At 36.7% G+C, this 23,079-nt stretch overlaps 1 protein-coding gene across 1 annotated transcript in view; it reads right to left on the bottom strand.

The window, feature by feature from the left end:
* Nucleotides 1-19,478: 19,478 nt before the first annotated feature.
* Nucleotides 19,479-23,079, bottom strand: part of LOC150093820 (Na(+)/citrate cotransporter-like) — a 221,918-nt gene continuing 218,317 nt past the window's right edge. The window contains exon 13 of the mRNA XM_090412651.1: nucleotides 19,479-21,056. Coding sequence (XP_090268777.1) covers nucleotides 20,889-21,056 — 168 coding nt within the window. The 3' untranslated portion in view covers nucleotides 19,479-20,888. The remainder of the gene's footprint in view (nucleotides 21,057-23,079) is intronic.

Raw genomic sequence — 23,079 nt, 5'->3', positions numbered from 1 at the left:
ATTTGATTTATTTCAGTTTTTTATTATTAATCAAGGTTTTACTAATTTTTTTGAAGATTGTATTTTCTCCCAAACTATGTAACAAAATCTGGCTCCCTGAAATCTTAGCGTCCCTAGGCAATTGCCTAGGTTCGCCTAATGATAAAATCGGCCCTGATGAGTTGCAGAAGTAGAAAATGCTGTGGAAGGTATACAGAGAGAAAGGTGACCAACAATGTCATGAATAGTACAAGGCTCAGTCAAGCAAGGAAGGCAAAATCAGATTATGAGAAGAATCTAGCTGAGTAGGCCAAAGGAAATCCCAAAGGTTGTGACATGTAAGAGGAAGAACGACTATGAAAGATTAATCCTCAATGAGTGATGGTCAAGAAGAGACAGAATCAGATAAAATAGTTGAGTTACTGAGTGACCATTTTGGAAGGGTATACTATTGTAGTGAGGTCGCTGCTTTAACATATGTGATAGACACTGGTATGGGAACAGAGGTGTATGAATTGGAGGTGCTTAGGATTTTGCAGAATCTTAATGTAAATACAGCTGTAGGATTAGATGGGTTATCAGCTAGAGTTTTACGAGAATGTGCGAGAGAACTGGCAATGCCTCTGACTGGGCTCTTTAAGTCTCAGCTGTTGTAGAGTTCAGTGGAATGGAATGAAGAGTTTCTAAGACTACAGTAGCAAATTATAGACCAATCAGTATCTCAGGCATGGTGGTAAAAGTACTAGAAAAATAGGTCAAAAAGCAATTCAAGAAAGGGTAGATAAAATAGAATTCTGTAAGAGGGTCAACATGACTTGTGAAGGGCCGGTCATGCCTTAGTAACTGTAACTATTTATAGTAGAGTAACAGCTGAGTTGGATAAGGGAAATGGCTAACGATGATGTTGAAAATGCATTTGATAGAATACTGCATGGATCTTTGTTATGCAAATTAGAACAAATGGAAATGGACATGACATGGTTAAAGCTATGAGGGTGGCTGCTGGACAGATATCAAAAATTGGTATATAGAGGAGCAGAATCCAGGTGAATGAAAACTGGTGACTAACAGTATACCACAAGGTTCAGTGCTGGGACCATTGCTGTTTAATTTGTACATAAATTATATACAAAATAACCTGAAAGGAAATATTCAGTTGTTTGCTAATTTATTATTATTACGGGCAACTCCAAGGAGTCATTAGACTCATCAAGGGAGGTCCCAAATCATATTCATCACAACTATTTGGCATTCATACCTCGCCTTAAACTCATTCACTGTCACAGCATCCACCACAGACTCTGGCAGCCCATTCCACTCATTCACCACTCTAAAAGTAAAGAACCCAGCTTTAACACCTTTACTAACCACACTTTTACCGAGTTTCCATGGATGTCCCCTAGTCCTCCCACAATCAGCCCTGTTCTCAAAAGTATCTTCTGAATTAATTATAGAAACCCTTCAGTAATTTGAATGTCTCAATCATATCTCCCCTCCTCTGCCTATCAACCAATTTTTGCAACCCACAAATCCTCAACCTGTTCTCATAAGGTTCATTCCACAGACCTGCTATCATCTTGATCACTCACCTCTGGGTCCTCTCAACCTCCTCCCCATGAAGAAGAAACCTAGGTGTCCAAATCTGGGCACAGTAGTCGAGATGGGGTCTTATCAAGGCTCGATACAGAGGAGCAATAACCTGCTTGTCAACGTATTCTTCAGCAACCAAGTGATTTGATGACCTGATTTGGCCACTTTTGCAATGTGCCACCTAAACTTCAACTCTTTATCCACCAACACTCCTAAATCTCGTGCCTCATCAATTTCCTGGAGTACAGTTCCACCAATGTAGTAAACTGCTGCTAATCTTTTCACCCCAAAATGTATAACCTTACATTTTGCCACATTAAATTGACATCCATTCTCCTTAGCCCAGACCTCCAATCTATCCAAATCATCTTGCAAAATTTTGACATCATCTGCATTCACTATTGCCCTACCCAGCTTTGCATCATCTGCAAACAAATGAACTGTTCCTCTCAGATCCTTTCCTATATCATTAATGAACAAATTAAACAGCAGTGATCCAAGAACAGATCCTTGTGGCACACCACTAGTCACAGGCCGTCTTGTGGACTCTACTCCTGAATAAACCACTCTCTGATATCTCTCTGTCAACCACCCTCCTATCCATCTCACCAACCCTATATCCATCCCCATATGCTGCAATTTACTGATTAGAATTCCATGTGGTATCCTGTCAAAGGCCTTAGCAAGGTCTAGTAGAATTACTGTAACCCCATTACCCTTATCCAGTTCAGCCGTCATTGTGTTATAATACGTGAGCAAGTTACTGAGGCATGACCTACCCTTCACAAAACCATGCTGTCCCCGATATAGTATCCCATTTTCATCTATCCAATCTTGTATTTTCCTCTTGACTATTTTCTCCAAGACCTTGATAATGATTCCTGTTATGCTGATTGGCTGGTAATTTTCAACGGCAGCCTTGGAATTACCTTTATGCAGCAGAACTATTTTCCCCCTCTTTCCACCCCCTTGGGACTGACCCAGACCCGACGCTCAAATTAAACAAAATGGTCAAGGGCACTGACAATTCTTTAGCCGCTTCACGTACGACACGAGCTGGTATACCTTCCAATCCCACAGATGTATTGACATTGAGGTTCTGTAATAGACTAGTTATCTCTACTTCATTCATCACAATCCCAGTATAAGCTGTTGGTTCTTCCATTCCTGCAATGTCACCACCTGGATGATATACTCTTGCAATGTGAGTGCAAGCAGAGTGAATGAATTCAAGAATAAGTATGATAGCTGGTGTGTAATATTTGGCCTCCCTCGATGAGTCTCTGACTCCCTGGAGGTCTCTCTTAATAATAATAATAAAAACTTCTTTATCTGTACATGTTAATGTGTTCTTCAATAGCTAAGTAATTTTAACTATCTATTTCCGAGTTTACAGTGGCATCGATATGGTACACGACTTTTAATCTATATTTCCCCAAATGCATAACTTTACATTATATAATGATGCGAAATTGTGTTGAGTATTAATAAAGGCGATGTAGAGAGCTTGCACGATGATTTAAATAGGCTGTCAGTATGGGCAAAAAATAATGGGTGTCAGTTTAATGTCAAGAAATGTAAAGTTATGCATTTTGGGAAATATAGATTAAAAGTCGTGTATCATATTGATGCTACTGTAAACTTGGAAATAGAGAGTTAAGATTACTTAGCTATTGAAGAACACATTAACATGTAGAGATAAAGAAGTTTTTATTATTATTATTATTAAGAGAGACCTCCAAGGAGTCAGAGACTCATCGAGGGAGGCCAAATATTACACACCAGCTATCATACTTATTCTTGAATTCATTCACACTGCTTGCACTCACAATGTCTAATGGCAATCCATTCCAATCACGCACCACCCTATGAGAGAAAAATCTAGTCCTCACCCCCCTTCTTTGTGGCCTTTATTCTCAGTTTCCAAGGATGCCCTCTCGTCCTTTCTCCACCCTCCACAAGTTGAAAAATTTCATCAATTGAAATCCTGTATGACCCTTTCAGAAGTTTGTAAGTCTCAATCATATCTCCCCTTTTTCTCCTATCTGCTAATGTCTGCAGTCTACAAATTCCCAATCTGTTTTCATACTCAGTATTCTATAATCCTGATATCATTTTTAACACTCTCGTTTGTACTCTCTCCAATATATCAGAATTACAACGGAAACTAGGAGACCAGACCTGTGCACAATAGTCCAAGTGAGGTCTTATCAAGGCCTTGTAAAGAGGCAAAATAACATCCTTATCTTTACATGTGAATGTTCATTTCAGCATTGCAATTATCTTTTGAGTTGTATTTGCAATCTTTGCCACATTACCCCTGAATTTCACCTTCCTTTCTATTAACACCCCAAGATCCCTAGCCTCATCCACCAATATAATATGACATTGGATATCTAATCACGCCGATGTGAATGACTTTACATTCGCTGACATTGAACTGACACCCCATTTTCCTATGCCCACAATTCCAGCCTATTCAAATCATTCTGCAAGTACTGCATATCAGCAGCATTCCTGATTGCCCTACCTATCTTTGATTCATCATCAGAATAGCTGTATGTCGCTTGTCAAATCCTTCCCAATATCATTAATGTACAGATTGAATAACAGTGGACCAAGCACTGATCCTTGTGGTACACCACTAGTTACCTTAAATCTTGCAGACTCACATCCCCCCCATATACCACTTTTTGATATCTGTCAGTCAGCCATCCTCTTATCCATGCTAATATTGTATAACTCAAACCCATTTTCTCCAATTTATGCAACAGTCTACCTACCATGCCATATTCTGTCAAAAGCCTTAGCAAAATTCAGAAGTATCATGGTGTATCCATTCCCTTCTCTAGTTCAATGGTAACATTGTTATAGAATGTGAGCAAGCTGCTGAAACATGACCTTCCCTTAGTAATCATGTTGTTCATTACAAAGCAGAGATTCACTGTCAACCATTTCTGAATGCAAGCCTTAAGCAATTTTTTCAAAATCTTCGCCACCACTCCTGAGATACTGATTGGTCGATAGTTGGATACATAGGTCTTTGCACAACTCTTGTGCAATGGAATTACCGTATATTCCCTTCATTCCTGCGGAATCTTCCCTGTTCTGAGACTCATTTTAAACAGCCTGGTCAAAGGAATGGCCAGCTCAGCTGAACACTCTTTTAGCACACATGCTGATATCCCATCAGTCCCTATTGCTGAATTCTTATTCAATTTGTACAACAGCTCTAATACCTCGTCCTCATACACCTGTGTTTCTTCATCCAGTGAAGAGGTAGCAATGAGCTCAATGTTCCATACACCAGGTTGATAGCTTTTAACACGTTCATTGCCAAGCTGAAAATTGGAATTTCGTGTGGCGGCCAAATATTTTTTACTTGATAGCGACGTGCACGTGATAACGCGTGATTGGCCGACCGATGAGAACTCGCATCACACGATATCGCGTGATTGGCAATGAACGTGTTAACCAAATGGGCACTCATTAACTGAACAACCTCTTCTGCATCTGTAACCCTCACGCTATCAGGATTTGGAAGAGTTATTCTCTGATATTCGTTCTTTCTTTTACTTGCAGCATATCGGTAGAATTCTTGTAGGTTGTCTTTAGCATGCAGAGCCAGTTTCTTTTCATACTCAGACTTTGCTTTCTGTACAACATTTGTGACTATTCTAGCCTGCTGCTTATAATTCATAACGGATGTCATCTTTATGCACACAGTATTCCTTCCACATTGTCTTTTCTTATGAATTTCTTGCTTAATAAGATTACACATCTGTTTGACTCCTACTCTATTTATTCTTGGAACTCGCAGGACACATTCTGATGTTGCATCATTCAAGTGCTGTTTAGATGCTTCCCATGTACTCTCAATATTCTTTCCATCCAGAAACCGATCCCATTACACTGAATTCAGTGTACTCCTCAGTTGATCATAATTCCCTGCTTTGTAGTTCACCATGTAACCTTTTCTGAATGGAACATTCATAAATTTAGTCACTTTCCAAGTGAGTATCGCATGATCACTGTCACAAACCGAAGGCAGTATAGTTACATCTCTAACTGAAACATTCTCTGACACTATAATCAAATCTAACACTCTTTGCCCTTGAGTTCCTTCTGTCACATGCTGCTTGAGGAAGTTGTCCCGCAACAGCTCAATAAATGCATTTCCATTCTTCTCATGACATTCTACGGCTACCCAATCAATATTTGGATAATTAAAGTCTCCCATTATGATTACTCTTTTTGTGATCTTCTTTTCTATTTGGTGATGCATTTCTTCATCACTAGGAACTGATCCACTATGTAATTAGTCTTGTGAGATCGCACCTCACACCGATGGCTTCAAACTCGCTCCCACATGAACTATTGTTAGCAGTATTACTACAATCACTCAACTCTAACTGGATTCAAGTCATCCTATATCATTAGCAGCATGCCCCCCCCCCTCTTCTCCTATCCTGCCTAAAAATGCTGTACCCTTGACACTCGATACCAGTTAGTAGGTCTGATTCTGATAACCAGGTGTTACTAATACCTAAAATCTGAGGTTGCAGCATATTGTCTAAGGCAACAAACTCTATCCCTTTGTTTCTGATACTCCTAGCATTCATGTACAGATATAATAATCTACCTATTTGTTCTTTTGTATTGTCCTGTCTGCAGTCTGCCTGACACAGTTGGACAGCTTGCAGATCTCTATTATTTTCTAATGCCTTACACATGTAGACATCTTTGCACACATATGATGGGTCAAAGCCGGACGAACACAAAACCGAAATCATTCTCTCCTCATCAACATATCCATGACAAACCCCATTCCCGTCATTAACACAGTTATATAACATTGTCGCTCTTACACTCACATTCACACCATTCTTCCCTTTATAATTTCTTTTCCATGACTCTTTGTGTGTTAGGTCTCATACCGGTTATTAGTTTTTTTAGACTCCTGATTACCAAACACATTCAGGTGTAGGACATCCCTCTTATACAAATCCAATCTTCCCTCAAACTCACTCCACACATCCAAAAACTCACATCCATTCCTTCTACATAGCCTATTTTTATTCCTCTTTATAAGGCACTGATATACCCCATCTTGATTATTGTGCTCAAGTCTAGTCTCCTGGATTTCTTGGGGATGAGATTCAAAAGCAAGTGATCAATATGGTGATTGGGCTGTGGAATATTCCCTATGACGATAGATTGGGGATGTGTGGATTGCAGAAGTTGGTTGATAGGAGAAAAAGAGGGGATATGATAGAAACATTCAAGTTGCTTAAAGGCAGTGATGAACTATGGAAATCTGAACAAAGGGCTCGCATCGTCAAGCAAAAAAAAAAGCCGCATTTCACACATAAACTTATTAATACAGCTTGTGTACAAATGCCAATCAAAAAGTATGAGGAGACAATCAACCTGTAAAGGCTATTATTTTTAAACAAATATTTCATGATCTAAACATGAAATATTTGCGCACAATCATCTGTGTTATCTTACACAAGAAAAACATTTTTTAACAATCAAAATATAATAAGAATAAAATCTTTTATAATCACACATATGCAATAGTCTGCATTTTTTATAAACAAAATAAATTTGTTTTGTTTGCAATAGAAGTTTTTATGACAAACAATCTATAAATAATAAATAAATATTATCTAAACACAATAATATTGAAATAAGTTATATTTCTCTTCTGATTTTATACTTCATGTGATAATCAACAGTACCAATCAAGGGGGATTATTTTATAGTCCTATTTATTTATATGTGATTACCAAAAATGAATTCTTATTTGTAAAATGGTAGTAACAGTAACTATAATATTTTATTGAATAAAATCACTTTGTTAGGTTACCATGTAAGTTTGTTGCTTAATATATTTCAAAAAGTTGTTTTTTTTTTTGAAAAAATTAAAAAGTAAACAATAAGAACATGGGACTCGTAAATTTGAGAAAAATTTATCAAAGGGCTTGGGCGAGCCCCTTATAGCTCACCACTGCTTAAAGGGTTTTATAGAATTGATGCAGGGAAAATATTTCAGCACTTGGCTAGAGGGACCAGAACAAGGGGTCATCCTTGGAAATTGAAGAAAAGTGTGGTTAGTAAGGTGTGAGGACTAGATTTTTTTGCTTCGAGAATTGTGAATGAGTTGCAAGAGTCAGATGTGAGTGCGTTGTCAGTTAACCACGTTATCAGCCAGGACGTATATATACATCCACATTTCCATGGATGCGAAGTGCATATTAAAATTGTAATACCATTGATATTGCATTAAAATTTATGATGGATACGAAGCTTTTGTGGGTGCATATTTGATCTTTAATGGCCAGTAAGGTGGTTAATGGGTTCAGAGAGAGGAATGATATTCCCATTTTCTGCCAATTTCCTTAGCAATTCAGAGTTCTGCACCTCACATTTGAAATTAATTCTGATTAATTATTTGAGTTTAATTTTGATTCAAAGAATCTTTACAAGGACAATTTCAAAATTAGAAGGTGAGTTAAGCAGTTTCACATAAAGGTGAGTTTTTATTCTCAAAAATTGGTTTTTCATCCCAAAAAACAGTCAGTCATCAAGAGGTACCAATGATCTTGTCATAAATTGAAAATGTTGTAAGCTGGAAATAAGTATATAAACTATCAGGATATGTTACAGTTAACATGCCTCGATGCAAAAATGTGCAGATTTGTTTTTGTTATATTTTTAAAATAATTTTACTTGTGTTTATAATGAATTAATAGAGTATAAATTATAAAATTACAGTATACAATACTGCACTGTAATAATGAAATATGCATGAACACTGTTTCTCTGCATCATTATTGAAGTTTAATGGACTATGTACAGAACTGGGAAAGGATTTAAAAACTATTTTAATTCATCCAATATTCCATTTCATTCACTGAGACATGTTCAGGGAATACAAACTAACACTTGTAACACAATACTAAATGAAACACATGGAAATAACACTAGAGTCCTATCTAGATGGGGAAGCCTCTATGGATGTCTGTAGAAGGCTTAGATTGTAAATTAGGATCTCTAAGATTTAATACATACATAAGTAGGTAGCCTTTCCTTCATGGTTACATGGTGATCAGAATTCATCATAAAAATTATGGAACAACTACTGTGTTAAGTAAAACTTCAGTTTAATATAAATCAAAATAATCACTCGACGTTTCGACCTTCCCATCAAGGTCATCATCTGGAGTATACATATATATACAATGAAACAAGCTGCATTACAATCAACATGGTATACTAAAATTACATTGATTGGGTCAACTGTTAAAACTATTGGTCTGACCTCTGGTGAAAAAAAACAAACAAACCTTACTACATCAAAGATCGATTCCTGTAATTATTATCATCTATTTGGTTGCAAAAATAAATTAAGCTAGAGAGCAACATGTTCACACAAAAGTTACTCAAATAAATACACATCTAAATTAAAACAGTATGGTGGCTAATAAAAGCTGAAATAATTGCTTAGAGTTCTAAAATCAGGGTTTGCTGGAAAACTTGAAGAACCAAGTGGGATTAAATAAATTAACCACTTAATTTATTTAATCAAAAATTCACAGGCTTCTTTAAATTTCCATTCATACCAAGTTTTTGTATGATGTAAAGAACATGTATTTTTCCAATCAATTTGGTGTAGGAAGTTAGGAGTGTGATCTGAGAGGCCTGTTTCACCAAAACTGTTAAATTTGATGTGTCGTTTTTTTTTTTTTTTTTTTTTTTTTTTTTTTTTTTTTTTTTTTTACAGATAGGGATTGTATGTTCAGTTTCACCAATATAAGTTAAGTTACAGATGCAACAGAATCAAAATTTCAGAGGATCCTCTGAAATTTTGATTAACCATCCTAATCTCAACAATGGCACACATTCAGCTCACTTAGTTCTTCAAGTTTTCCAGAAAACCCTGACTTTAGAACTCTAAGCCATTATTTCAGCTTTTATTGGCCACTATCCATACTGTTAAAATTACATTTTTTGTTTTAACTTATATGTATACATATAAGAGTAACTTTTGTGCAGACATGCTGTTCTCTAGCTTAATTTACTTTTGTAACTAAATAGATAATAATAATTACAGGAATCTAGCTTTGATGTAGTAATTTTTTTTTTTTTCCCACCAGAGGTGAGGCCAATAGTTTAACGGTTGACTAAATCAATGTAATTTTAGCATACCATGTAGATTGTGATGCAGCTTGTTATTATTATTAAGTAATACCTCCAGAGAGTCCAAAGACTCATCGAGGAAGGGCACCTACTTTACAACTCTCCATCTCTACCAATCCACCAACTGGAACTACCCACATCATTTACACCAATACAATCTACCACCAACCACCACGACCACTAGTATTTTTACAGATAATCATAAACATCCATGCCCACGGCAAGATTCGAACCTGCAGCCTTTTGGCAGGAGAGCAGATATGATAACCACTCAGCCAACCAGGATGGCAAAAAATATAATTATTATTACATGAAGGAGTTGAAAGACTCATTGAGGAGAGGGCACCTACTCTACAACTCTCCATACAAGGAGCAAGAGTTGTGGATTTGGTCATAGCATCAGAGGATCTGATTGTGACTGAGATGACATACTTGCCCACTGTTGGTGAGAGTGACCATGTAGTCCTGACTTGGAAGATGAATAGGCATGGGGAGGTATCAAAACAGAAGGAAGTTATGTAGAATTATAAAGCAGGTGCTGTCATAGAGTTAGAAACTACTTGCATCAGTACAATGGATGAAAGAATTTAAAGGAAGAGTTGTTAATGCATGGGAGATGACAGCAATGACAGATTGTATACCTCAGCTGAAGAAGATAAAGCAATTTGGAGTCAAATGGATGATAAAAGGAATAAAAGGGGAAATACAGAAGAAAAGAGATTATGGAAGGCATATAAAGAGAGCACTGGGAAACAGTTGCATGAGGAATTTAGGGCTGAGACTAGGAAAGGGACTAGTATTGTAAGGAGAGAAAAATTAGAATATGAGAGGAGACTGGCACTGCAATTCAAGGAGTTTTTTTCACCATGTGGTGAGTAGGAATAAAAATGATACTGGATGGATGACCTTGCTGGGTGGAGATTGAAATTGGATGACCAAAGTAAATGACATAGTTTAGCTATTTAATGATCACTTTATTAGAGTGCTTCATCCTAGTACTACAGGTTGTATTCCTAGAAGGATTTTACTATTTATTTAGTGTACAATGATACAATGGCCACGAGGCCCCTTTTACAGGGAAGTATACGACACAATCTCAATTACCCCCATTTTTATCCGGGCTTGGGACCGGCATATAACTATTAAATCAGGTCTATAACTGGGTCTTAAGTATTTCTGACTGTAATCCATGTGTATTCACGGGGCTAGTTTGCCTGTTCTGGGGGACAAAAAATTTGAGTTTCTGGGTGAAAAAACCTCCAAACTCTGTATGAGATTGGCTAACTCACCTTTTGGCGAAAGAGACCAAATAAAGGTTTCTCACGTCACGAACAGAAATCAAACCCAAGTCTTTCCAACCAAAGGGCTTCGTCTATACTGATTGAGCTACGGAGACTCTGCTAGAAGGATAATGAGTGGTGAAATGTTAGAAGAGAATGTATTCCAAATACTGAGTTAACTAAACGTCAATAAGGTAGGGGAACTAGATGGAATTTCACCACATATTGTAAAGGGATTTGTTGTGGTACTGACCATGCATTAACTTGAGTGTTTAATGAAAGTCTTGAAATGGTAAAGGGTGCTGGAGAGCAGAAGGAGGATAAGATAATACCATTGCATAAGGGAGGTAAAATGGAGGTTTCAAACTGTAGGCCTGTTTATACTTCTTCTGTGATATGGAGAGATAATCCTAGAAACATCTAAAAAGGAACAAGTTTGGATTGAATACATTAAAGCACTATTTTTTGATAACAGACAAGACTTAACAAATTCAAAGAATATAGTCACAGGCCCACCTATCTTGAAGTCTGAAGGAGTAAAGATCATCAAATTATCAAGAAATGGTAAAGCATGTGGACCCAATGAATTACCAGCAGAAATTATTAAACTAATCAATGACAGTAATATTGATAAAATTGTAAAATGATTCAAAGGAATTTATGAAACATGGTAAACTACCTCTGACTGGATAAACTCAATCTTCATTGCATTGCCTAAAAAACCTAATACAAAAACTTGTGATGATTTTAGATTGATTAGCCTAATGAGCCAGACTCTTAAAATATTCTGGGATCCTAAAAAATATTCATAACAGAATAAACCAAAAATGTGTTGATCTCATTAGTGAAACTCAGTTTGGTTTCAGAAATGGCCCAAGAACAAGAGAAGCACTTTTCTGCTCACGTATCTTAGCACAAAGATGCAGAAGAACAAACTGACCTTTATATTTGTTTTATTGATTTCAAAAAGACTTTTGATAAGGTCCAGCATAATAAACTCATAAACATCTTAGAACAACTAGGCCTAGATGATAAGGATGTTAGAATCATTAAAAACCTCTACTGGGAGCAGACTGCATCTGTCCTAACAGACGACATCAGGACAAGTAATATCAAAATTGAAAGAGGCATGCGACAAGGATGTGTAGTATCTCCACTTCTGTTTAACATATACTCAGAAGCATTATTATAATTTTGCAAGACCTTAGAAGGAAGAAAGGAAGGAATAATCATAAATGGCCAATTAATAAATAACTTACACGATGCAGATGCTGCCGCTTTAATTACAACAAATATTCAAGATCTTCAACTACTTCTAGAATTTGTCAATAAAAAAAAAAGCACAGAAATGGGCCTAAAAATTAACATTAAAAAAAAAACTTATGATAATAAGCAACAACCCTTCGATAACAGCTGACTTCGATGGAAATAAAATTGATGAACAAATTCGAATACCTGGGATCCTGGCTAAATGAAAGTTTGGACTGTGAAATTCAGATAAAATCAAGAATTAAAATTGCAAGACAGTCCTTTATCAACATGAAATCCATTTTATGTAACTAGACTTAAACATTAAAGTTTGAGTGCGAATGATGAAGTGCTACGTAAGGTCAATATCATGAAAAGAAGAAACTGCTTAGTTAGGCAGTTTTCTTCTTTTTTTTGGTTTCTCTAATGAGAAACTATAAATATAACATTATTATTATTATTCAGGCCTCCATGGAGTCAAAAGACTCATCGCTGGGGGTCCTTCCTAGGAAACACAAAGTCTATCAAGACTCATCATGGGAGGTCCCTCTTAGGAAACACAAAGTCTATCATACTACTCCTTAAACTCATTGACTGTTCTCGCTCTCACCACTCCATCAGGCAACACATTCCATGGTTCAACCACCCTCCATGCAAACCAACCACTCCTCACCCTCCTGCTTACAGTTTTCTTTTGTAACTTCCAGGGATGGCCCCTTGTCATCACTCCTTCACGCTGTTCAACCAAGCGAAAGAACTCCTCAGTGTCAACCCTGTAACCACCTCTCAACAGCTTAAAAGTCTCAATCATATCACCTCTTCTATCCACCAAACTCTGCAGTCCACATTCCCTCAACCGATCCTCATAACTAACATTGTACAGTCCTGAAACTCTCAACAGCTTAAAAGTCTCAGTCATATCACCTCTCCTTCTATCCACCAAACTCTACAGTAAGATTACCTCAACCGATCCTCATAACTAACATTGTACAGTCCTGAAACCATCTTTGTTATCCACCTTTGTACCCTTTCCACAGTTAATTTATCCCCTTCAAATCCTGGGGACCAAATCTGTGAACAATAGCTAAGTGTGGTCTGATCAGAGTCTTATACAATGGAATGATAACTCTTTTATCTCTGCTGGTCAGTGTCTTTCTCATTATTGCAGCAATCCTCTGTGTTACCTTCATCACTTTGTAATATGTTCCCTAAATTTCAGGTTTCTATCAATCATAAACCCCAGATCTCTTGTCTCCTCTACTTCCTCCACTATACCTCCAATAGAGTATGCAGTGTTCCATCGATGTGGCCCAAATCTCAAGACCTTATATTTTGCTGCATTAAACCAACACTCCCATTCATTTGCCCATCTGTCTAGCTTATTCAAATCCTCTTGCAGGGCTACCACATCTGCACTATTACTAATAACCCTTCCCAGCTTCACATCATCCACAAACAACTGAATATCCCCTTGCAATCCACTGACAATGTCATTGATATATAAAGGTTAAATAGCATTCTTCAGGTAATACTGGAAGGTAAAATCAACCGAAAGAGAAAACCTCAAAGAAGAAAAATATCATGGCTAGGCAATATAAAATAACTGGACAAAGTGACAAAACTGAACACAGAGCTCTTAATTAGAGCCACTAAAGACAGAATTAAATTTGCAAAGGTGGTTGCTGAACTCCATTAGGAAATAGCACTTAAAGAAGATGAGGCATTTGACAAGTGCCACATGACAAGTTGATTTTTAACTTGCATCATATGGATTTGGATATCAGGTTAGTGGATTGGAATGGTTCCCTGATAGATATCAGAGAGTTGTATATGGCAGAGCAGTTTCAGGGAGTAGATTACAAGTGTAGTTCCACTAGGGGGCTTGAGAGGCTAGGTCATCAACAATATTCTTCAAATTCAGGAATTGCAACAAAGCATTTTGATGATGGTTTGCCGTATGCATAACTGATGTAGGTTTAGGTGACAGTAGGAACAAGTTTCAATAAAAATATGTAATTAGGTCAAACCTAATCTGCAGAATTTTTCTTTACTTTTCTACATACATTTCTCTGCAGCAAGCAAGTACAACTTGCATCGTTCTGACTACTTTATTATGTTAGAGTTTTCAAATTTTTTTGCTGTAAGCTTTTTTTTTGTGTGGAGGGCTTTTTCTTCTTCTGTTGCCTTTCTCCCTATCTTTCTTCTGCGATGTTCAGTGATTCCATCTCAGTAAATTCTTCATTTGAGAGTTCTTCTTCCATAGCTTTCACTAACTGCTTAACTTCTTCAATGTTAATCTCCAGATCAAACTCTTTAGCTAGCAGCATTATCTTGTCACTATTCTCTCGTAAGGCCTTGCTTTGTTGAACTGCACGTGCTGCTGTCACCTGAATTTGCACTGCTTCTACATTCTTTGGACAATGTATTATTTCGTTCGATATATTAGGACGAAAAGTCTCAGACGGTTTTCTCATCTGTTGGAAGTTTTTCTACTTGAAAACTTCCAACAGCTAGCTATCTCTAATCCAGAGTTTTATAATAATAAGGTGTGACACCTTTTTACAACTCATATATGAAAATATGACTTCTGCATTACTTCAACCTTGGTATTACCTCTGGGTCTGGCTCCCACTGATGAGACCTCAATAAAGGTCGAAACCAGTCTGGGTAATGACTCTTCCCATAATGCATAGCATTATACATGTCTGCAAGGAGATGTGCTTTGCATTATGGGATACTAAGGCAATTGATGTGAAGTCATACCACCTTTACCACGAGTTGCCCCAGTCCTGAAATACTTCAGGTGCAAACTTTGTTTGCTTACACTTGGATAAAGGATTAAACCAAGTATGTAATTTCTTGGTATCTTTAATTTTTAGGATTTGTCATCTTAAGTAACATCAATAGCCAGAGCAAAAGTATTTCTTAAATAACATGCCTTGAAGTTGTTAATAATGTAATAATACCCTAATTTATGGGTTGCAAGACAGGTATTATTCAAGGAACATGTTAATGGGATAGCTCTCATAAGTGACATACATAATAAATCAAGGACTGACTGTATACTTAATTCATAGCTAGTATAGGAGAAATCCAACGAAAACAGTGTCCTCAGTATTTCACCTGTACAATGCAGAGGCGAATCAACAACTCAACCTTTCTTTCTGTTGAAAAATGGTAGAACACGAGCCTCACCCAAAATACCTTGGAGTGAGCCTGGACAGAAGCCTAACCTATAAAAGGCACATCATCAACCTCTCCAATAAAATTAAAACCAGAAATAACATCATTTCAAGGCTTGCTGGAACATCCTGGGGTTGTGGTGCAGAAGTCCTAAGGTCATCTACACTAGCCCTCACATTTTCTGCAGCAGAATATTTTGCCCCTGTCTGGGAAAGAAGTACACACACACACACTAACATTATCAACACCCAGCTGAACTCTACCATGCACACAATTAGTGGGATAGTAAGAAGCACCCCTCTCTCCTGGCTGCCTGTTCTATCTAACATTGCTCCACCACACATATGGAGAAGACAAGCTTCGATTAAGGAATTTAATAAAGCAATGAGCAACCCACTCCCACCCCTACACAGACTCTCATAAATCCACCTAGTCTTCGCCTCAAATCTAGAAAGCCTCTCTGGTCCATGGACGAACACTCTTCAGCTGCGCTGCCATCAATATCTGACATATGGAGAGAATATTGGTCCAACAATCTCCCAAAAACGAAATCCACCTAGTCTTCGCCTCAAATCTAGAAAGCCTCTCTGGTCCATGGACGAACACTCTTCAGCTGCGCTGCCATCAATATCTGACATATGGAGAGAATATTGGTCCAACAATCTCCCAACAAATGGCTTCCTGGTAGAAGATCCCTGTGCTCTGCAGCCTGGTTTTGGTCTTCCTAGGAAGATTTGGTCATCCATAAAGGATCAGAACTAGTCAGGGCAGATGTGGCTATCTTCTACATAAATGGGGGCTGTCAGATCACCCTTATTGTGATTGTTCTCCCGTGGCTCAGACGATTACTCATATTGTGAACGACTGCCCAAGGCACCAATTTCATGGTGATGGCCTACAGGACAGGTGTTTATTTATTCTAGCTAATTTTTTCCACTTGTTAGTTCTTGTTTTTTTGTGTGTGTGTTGGTATTACAATTTTAACATTGTATTCCTGATGATGCCTTTGTGACGAAATACTGAAATTGATTAAACCTGTTGTTTAATTATTTATCTTTATTATTATTATTATTATTATTATTATTACTTAACACCTCCAGGGAGTCCAAAGACTCATCGAGGGAGGGCACCTACTCTACAATTCTCCGTCTCCACCACTCTACCAACTGTAACCATCTTCTGAGGTGGGATTTGAACCTGCCTGAGGTGGGATTTGAACCTGCAGCCTTTTGGGTGGAGAGCAGATATGCTAACCACTCGGCCAACCAGGCTGGCCGAGTGGTAAAAGTGCAATATGAATGTAAACTAGCACCTATGCCTGAATACTCATTTATAGTGGTCACATTTTGATTGCCTAGATTTTTTTAGGAATGAGGAAGTGGTGGAGAGAAACAAGAGGCATGTGACTAAGATAATGAGAGATCTGTGGAATGCTTCCTGTAAGTATAGACTGAATATTTATGGATTACATGACTTGGTTGAAAATTGGGAAATATGGTAGGTTACTAAGATGATTTTATATCAAAAATGCAAACAAAATTTTTCAGTCTCTGACAAGATAGACTAGTTGAAGTAGCCATCCTTAAATATTGAATAAAACAAGCAGCTTTGCTGATGATAGTACATTCCATTCATCCTTCTCATCTGACAAACCATGCAGGTCTCAGACATCCCAAGCTTTAAAATAATCTTCAGCCAGTGACTCAAACACTGATCTCAATAATAACATTCTTCAATGATCCGAAGATAATCTGGTCACCTTTAATGCAGCCAAAATCTCTTGCAAAAAAGATTTCAGGTCACTTACCCTTACAAATCTTAAAACACACCCAAACTCAACATCACCAGAGTTCAAGATTGGTATTATCAACATAAGAAGCCTGAATGGCAAAGAAATGGAGCTAGCTGAAGAATTAGATAAGTACCAGGTTGACATATTAGGGATGACTGAAACAAAAAAAGACAAAAACTGGTGAGATCTTTCTGAGCAATAAATACAAAATGTTATATAAAGGGGTGCTTAAGGATCAAAGCTGTATAACTGAGAGGAGACCTCCACATAGCCTTTAAAGGAATGCGGAGAACCGACCAAGGCTTCTGACCTAATGTCCAATCCTCACCTTCTCGTGGTGCACCCTGTTAGGTATCTACCTGGATGCTGAACGAATGAGGATGGGCTGGCAATTTGGGATTTAGCCGACCAAATTGTGTTCTTATTGGGTTAAACCAAAATATAAAAAATGATGGTACCCTTACCATCAGTAATATACAAATCAGCAGACAGGATCAAATTGTTTTCCTTGGGCAGACATTTACTGCAGCCTCTTTTGGCATAAACACATCAGTGGCTTCCTCAGCCTCTAAAAAATTAAACAATGTTTTCCTTAAGAGCTACTTTTTATATATCCATCTAGCTATTAATCCTATACAAATCTTAAATCCACTTATCCTCAGAATACTGTTCATATGTTTGGGATGGTGCACATCTAAAACCTCCCTAAAAATTCTAAATGCTGTCCAGAGGAGAGCAATTTAACTCACAGATGATCCTCCCTCACTAACTCACTTCAACCTCTATTCTCACAGATGTCCTATTTGAGCTCTGTCTTTTCTATATATACTTCCATGGACAGTGCTCCACTGAAATGGTAACCATCACTTCTTTGCTTTCTAGTAGGTTTGTTAAAAAGTGGGGCTAGAAAAATGCTGATAAAAATTTCTTTCTTGCACCCCTTCATCCACAGCACTGATATCTCACATGTATGGGAATTGGTATATATATATATATATATATACAAGTGTATGGAACTCTCTTAGGCAAACTGCAGCATATTACAATGGATATGAAGCTGGTGATAGAGATAAGAGGATGAATGATGAACTATGAATGAATAAAATCCAAGAGAGTACAGATGAACAGCAGTTTACTGTTTTTTATTGCTGACAATAAATATTTCTTATTCAGCTCCATACATTGCTGATAACTCTCTTTCTCTTCAAATTCTGATATCTATGGAACTGCTCCATGCTAATTTCTAAGACTTCATCTGATTTCTATTATAATCACCTACCTTATAATTTTACATAACTTCCTTTCTCCTTGATAATTCTGCATATCTATTCATACCCTAAGTCAAGACTACATGGTCACTCTCACAAACTTAGGGCAAGGATGACATCTCAGTTACAATCAGATCTCTTGATGCCAGGATCAAATCCAAAACTGCTGAGCGTTTTGGGAATGAGGAAGTGAGTGACCAAGATGGTAAAAGGTTTGTAGAATGCTATGAGAATGGATTGAAGATTTCTTGGTTACAAAATTTGGTTGATAAGCAGAAAAGAGGGAATAGGACAGAATTGCATAAGTTATTCAAGAGGATTAATGCAGAAGAAATTTTTCAGTGCATAACAAGAAGGAAGAGAACAAGGGATCACTTCACTCGTGGAAGTTGTATAAGACTGTGTGTGTGTGTGTGTGTGTGTGTGTGTGTGTGTGTGTGTGTGTGTGTGTGTGTGTGTGTGTGTGTGTGTGTGTGTGTGTGTGTGTAGACTAGAATTTTTGCTTGGAGAGAGAGAGGACAAAAAACTGAGAAAATGGTGAACGAGTTGCCAGAAGCAGCTGTACATGCTATGCCAGTGAATGAGTTTAAAGAGAGGTATATAGGTATTGAGCAATAATGACGAGGCTTCAGATGCCATGGAGATGACTGTATAATAATATACTATCATTTATTTAATTCCACTGAAGGGAGAGAACAAGTGGGTCACTTCACTCGTGGAAGTTGTATAAGATGTGTGTGTGTGTGTGTGTGAGGATGATAACCGCACTAATATACATGTTAAGGAATATAAGCAGTAATAGTAATATACTATGTTAAGGAAATTAAACAATGTAGTACACTTTACATTTTTACAATGTACATGATTAAAATAATAGCATATTTTACATATGATTTATTTTCATAAATGCAAAATACAGTCAGCTATATTTACACATTTGTAACTACAACACTGTCTTATAAAAAAGTGGCTCAATTTAAGCAAGTTCCTTCCTCTGGAAAATTCACTCATTTGGTTACTTGTTCTAATCCTAACATTGAAATATTTATTCAAGACATTCCACATTATTTTTAGTAAGGCAATGCAGAGCAGAATTCTTCAATATAATGAAAGGATGGAACAATAAGTTATATACAATATATGCAAAAAAAAGAACAAAAATGTGGAATGAAAGAAGTAAAAGTCGTGTTTTGGTAAAGCTATTCACACCCATTCAGAAAATGAACAGAATACTGAAAGGAACAGTGCCTTGGAATTATTACAAATATTTCTTTCATTAATTCTAGCTAGCTCTAATTATCTAGCTAATCTAGATTATTTAGCTTAATCTAGCTAGCAGTAATTTTTAAAATAATAAGTTAATTAAATAATATTTGAATGGTATCTCCAGATATGTTCCATGTATTTTTTTTTCATATGTACTTTATATATGTAGTAAATTCAGTATATACTTTCTTAATTCATAGATGTACCTTCTTTCAGCCAATTTTAGAGTTATTATTAACCAGGGGTGGCTCATGCATAGGCACTGCTGAACTGCAGCATCTTCAATTTTTCTCGATATATAAATATATTTATTAATTTATTTATATTTGCTTCTAATATTTAATTTTATCATCAACAATCCTATACAATTCTCTTATTTTGTATAAAAAATAATAAAAATCTATCTCATAGCACTTAGGAGGGTTAAGGATGCTAGCAGCACTGTGTTTACCACAGTGTCATATTGCTAGTATTTGCTATGCGCACAAGCATATGTACGTCATAGTGAGATGCGAGCTATTAGCGTAATGTGGCACTGTCCGTTGTGCAGTTCCACTGTTGTTTATATGCAGTTTGCACCAGTAGTAGAGAGTTCATAGTGCTTATCGTGTTTACTCCATTTCTTTAAATATTTGGACATTACAATTAAAGACATAACATTTGTTATAGTTTTTATTTTAGAACATTATTGGGGTTATGATAATGGATTTTATTTTTAAGTAATTTTGAGTTATACTCAACTGTATAATTTTATCAATAATAAACAATATTTTTTCATGTTTAATTTTTTTTTAAAATTTTTACCAGAATTTTGATATTTTATCCAAACACGTATACACTGTACTTACAATGTATACGTGTTCGGATAAAAATATACATTGTATGTACATGTACAGTTCGAAATATACATTGTATGTACATGTACAGTTCGAAATATACATTGTATGTATATTTCGAAAGTTGCAGCACCCCCACGATTTCAAGCCACGAGCCACCACTGTTATTAACAATAACTTGACTATTTAATAAACTGATAACAGTCTCATTTTTAATGGATCAGAACTTTAGATGAATTAGTCAAATTGGCATTATGCTAGTACTAACTGTAGTATTATTATTATCAACAATAGTGTTATTTTCCCAATTAGGAAAGTTATGCACATCAAACATGGAAACTCCAAGGGTATTTATCATTAGCACGGTTACACCAAGGCATAAAACCTTCATCATTATTCCAGGAAGGGCCTAGAAATAAACACATACATATATATAAATTACTATAAAAATTTCTGCATAACTTTTATTGATTGAAATGTGAATCAATTGTTTTTATCTTCCAATATAATCAAATCCTACAGAAATTATTCTGAACTGTCCCAAAAAGTTTCTAAATGCATTATAGTCAATTGTATAATATATATAACATTCCCAAACTCTGACTTAACATATGAAAACAGATTGTCTTTTTGATGTCCTTTATTTGTAGTTTTACCAATGCGTGGAACATCAATCTCTAACTGACATCAGAAAAGACTGATAAATGATTGTTATGATGTAAATCATTTGCAAGTTTGTTGACTAATAAACCATCACACATTCTAATATCTAATTATTCCAAACTGACTTCCCCCTTCTCCAGAATTGAGATCAGCTGTTAATGTAACACGGTAGATTTAAACTTGGTAGGTGATAGCAAATACAAATGCTAAGTTAATCTTTTTTTTTTTTTTTTTTAATGTGAGTTTTAGTTAAAATTTTCCCTTAAGCTGAAATCTGCTTTGAAGAAATCATTGTCATTTAAATCAAAGTATAACTTTTGTATAAATTCAAATTGCTGAAGGGTTTCTACAGAATTAATTCAGAGGATATTTTTGAGAACAGGACTGGTGGTAGGAGGACTAGGGGACATCCATGGAAGCTGGGTAAGAGTGTGGTTAGTAAGGGTGTTACAGCTGGGTCGTTTACTATTAGAGTGGTGAATGAGCTGCCTGAGTCTATTGTGGGTGCTATGACAGTGAATGAGTTCAAGGCAAAGTATGATAGATACTGTGTGAATGTCAAATAGTTGTGATGGACATGATGTTTAGAGCCTCCCTCGATGAGTCTAAGGACTCCTTGGAGTCGTCCCTAAATAATAATAATAATAACTTTGAAAGAGGGTGGAAAAGGATGAGGCAAATGGGAAAGAGAGGAAATGAGAGAGAAGTTGAGAAAATGCAGGAGTAATGGAAAGAGAGATTAGAGGAAGATGGGAAAGGGGCAGCAGAGAGAGAGAAAGAGAGAGAGTGAGAGAGAGGGAGGGATGCCAGTGAAAGCAGAGTGAATGAAGTTGTGAGGAATGTAATGTACAGAAATTTAAATTTGAAGTGTGCAGAGTAGAATGTTAGAGATTCTTGCAGGTGTTAACTTCACCTGGATGATACATTCTTACAAAGAGATCTCCCAATTTTATTTTTCCTGTTCTGTCACCTCTCTACTATCATTATTCATCAAATTTATTTCCTAAAATCATTCTTCCTTTCTTCACTATACAGCTGACAGAAATCTTTGAAATTTCCTTTGACCTTTTAGCTAATTTCCTCTCACAATCTGATTTTGCCTTCTTCACCATGCTGGTTACCCTCCTTGTCTGTTCTTTGTGTTGCTCATGAGCTTGCTCATCAAAATTCTCTTTATATTCCCACCACAATATTTTTTTGTTTTGAAGCTCTTTCTTGATAATGCTTCACATCAATTTAACTCTCATCTGACTTTTTCTTTTAAACAGGGTATGAAGCCTGACACTGCTTTCAGAAAATATCTCTAAACCATTTCCCTTGCACTGTTAGATCTTTCCATTTCAGTTTCTTATGTCATGGCATTAATCCAAGATGCTTCCTAAGTTTGTCATGAGCTGCCATTCCCTAACTAAACCCTTGTTCTCCAAAAGATGTGCCAAGGCTGTAGAAATAAAAAACCAAACATCCGTAATAACTGGCTCAAATCAAGAACCCTATGCTTCTTTAGAGCTTATACTGAAGCTCGAAACAGATGCAAAAAACAATCAATGCTTCCAAAACAGAGTTCTAAAGAGCAAAAAGCAGGAAACTAGCAGCCTGTCCAAATGGCAGCTGAGCCCTTCAGTTTCTCGCAAAGGAAATTGGCCATAACTTCTGGCCAACACCATTCCCACCCCAATCATACCCAGATGGCTCTATTGCATCATCACCCACAGAAAAAGCCAATCTTCAGGCTTCACACTTTGCTTCCAATGCATGCATAACTGACA

Source organism: Typopeltis vanoorti, chromosome 23 (assembly GCF_054136105.1).
Source record: "Typopeltis vanoorti isolate ZY-2024b chromosome 23, IOZ_Tvanoo_1.0, whole genome shotgun sequence".
Taxonomy (NCBI): Eukaryota; Metazoa; Arthropoda; class Arachnida; order Uropygi; family Thelyphonidae; genus Typopeltis; species Typopeltis vanoorti.
Note: the sequence above shows the minus strand (reverse complement) of the source record. Positions and strands in the feature narration are given on the sequence as shown.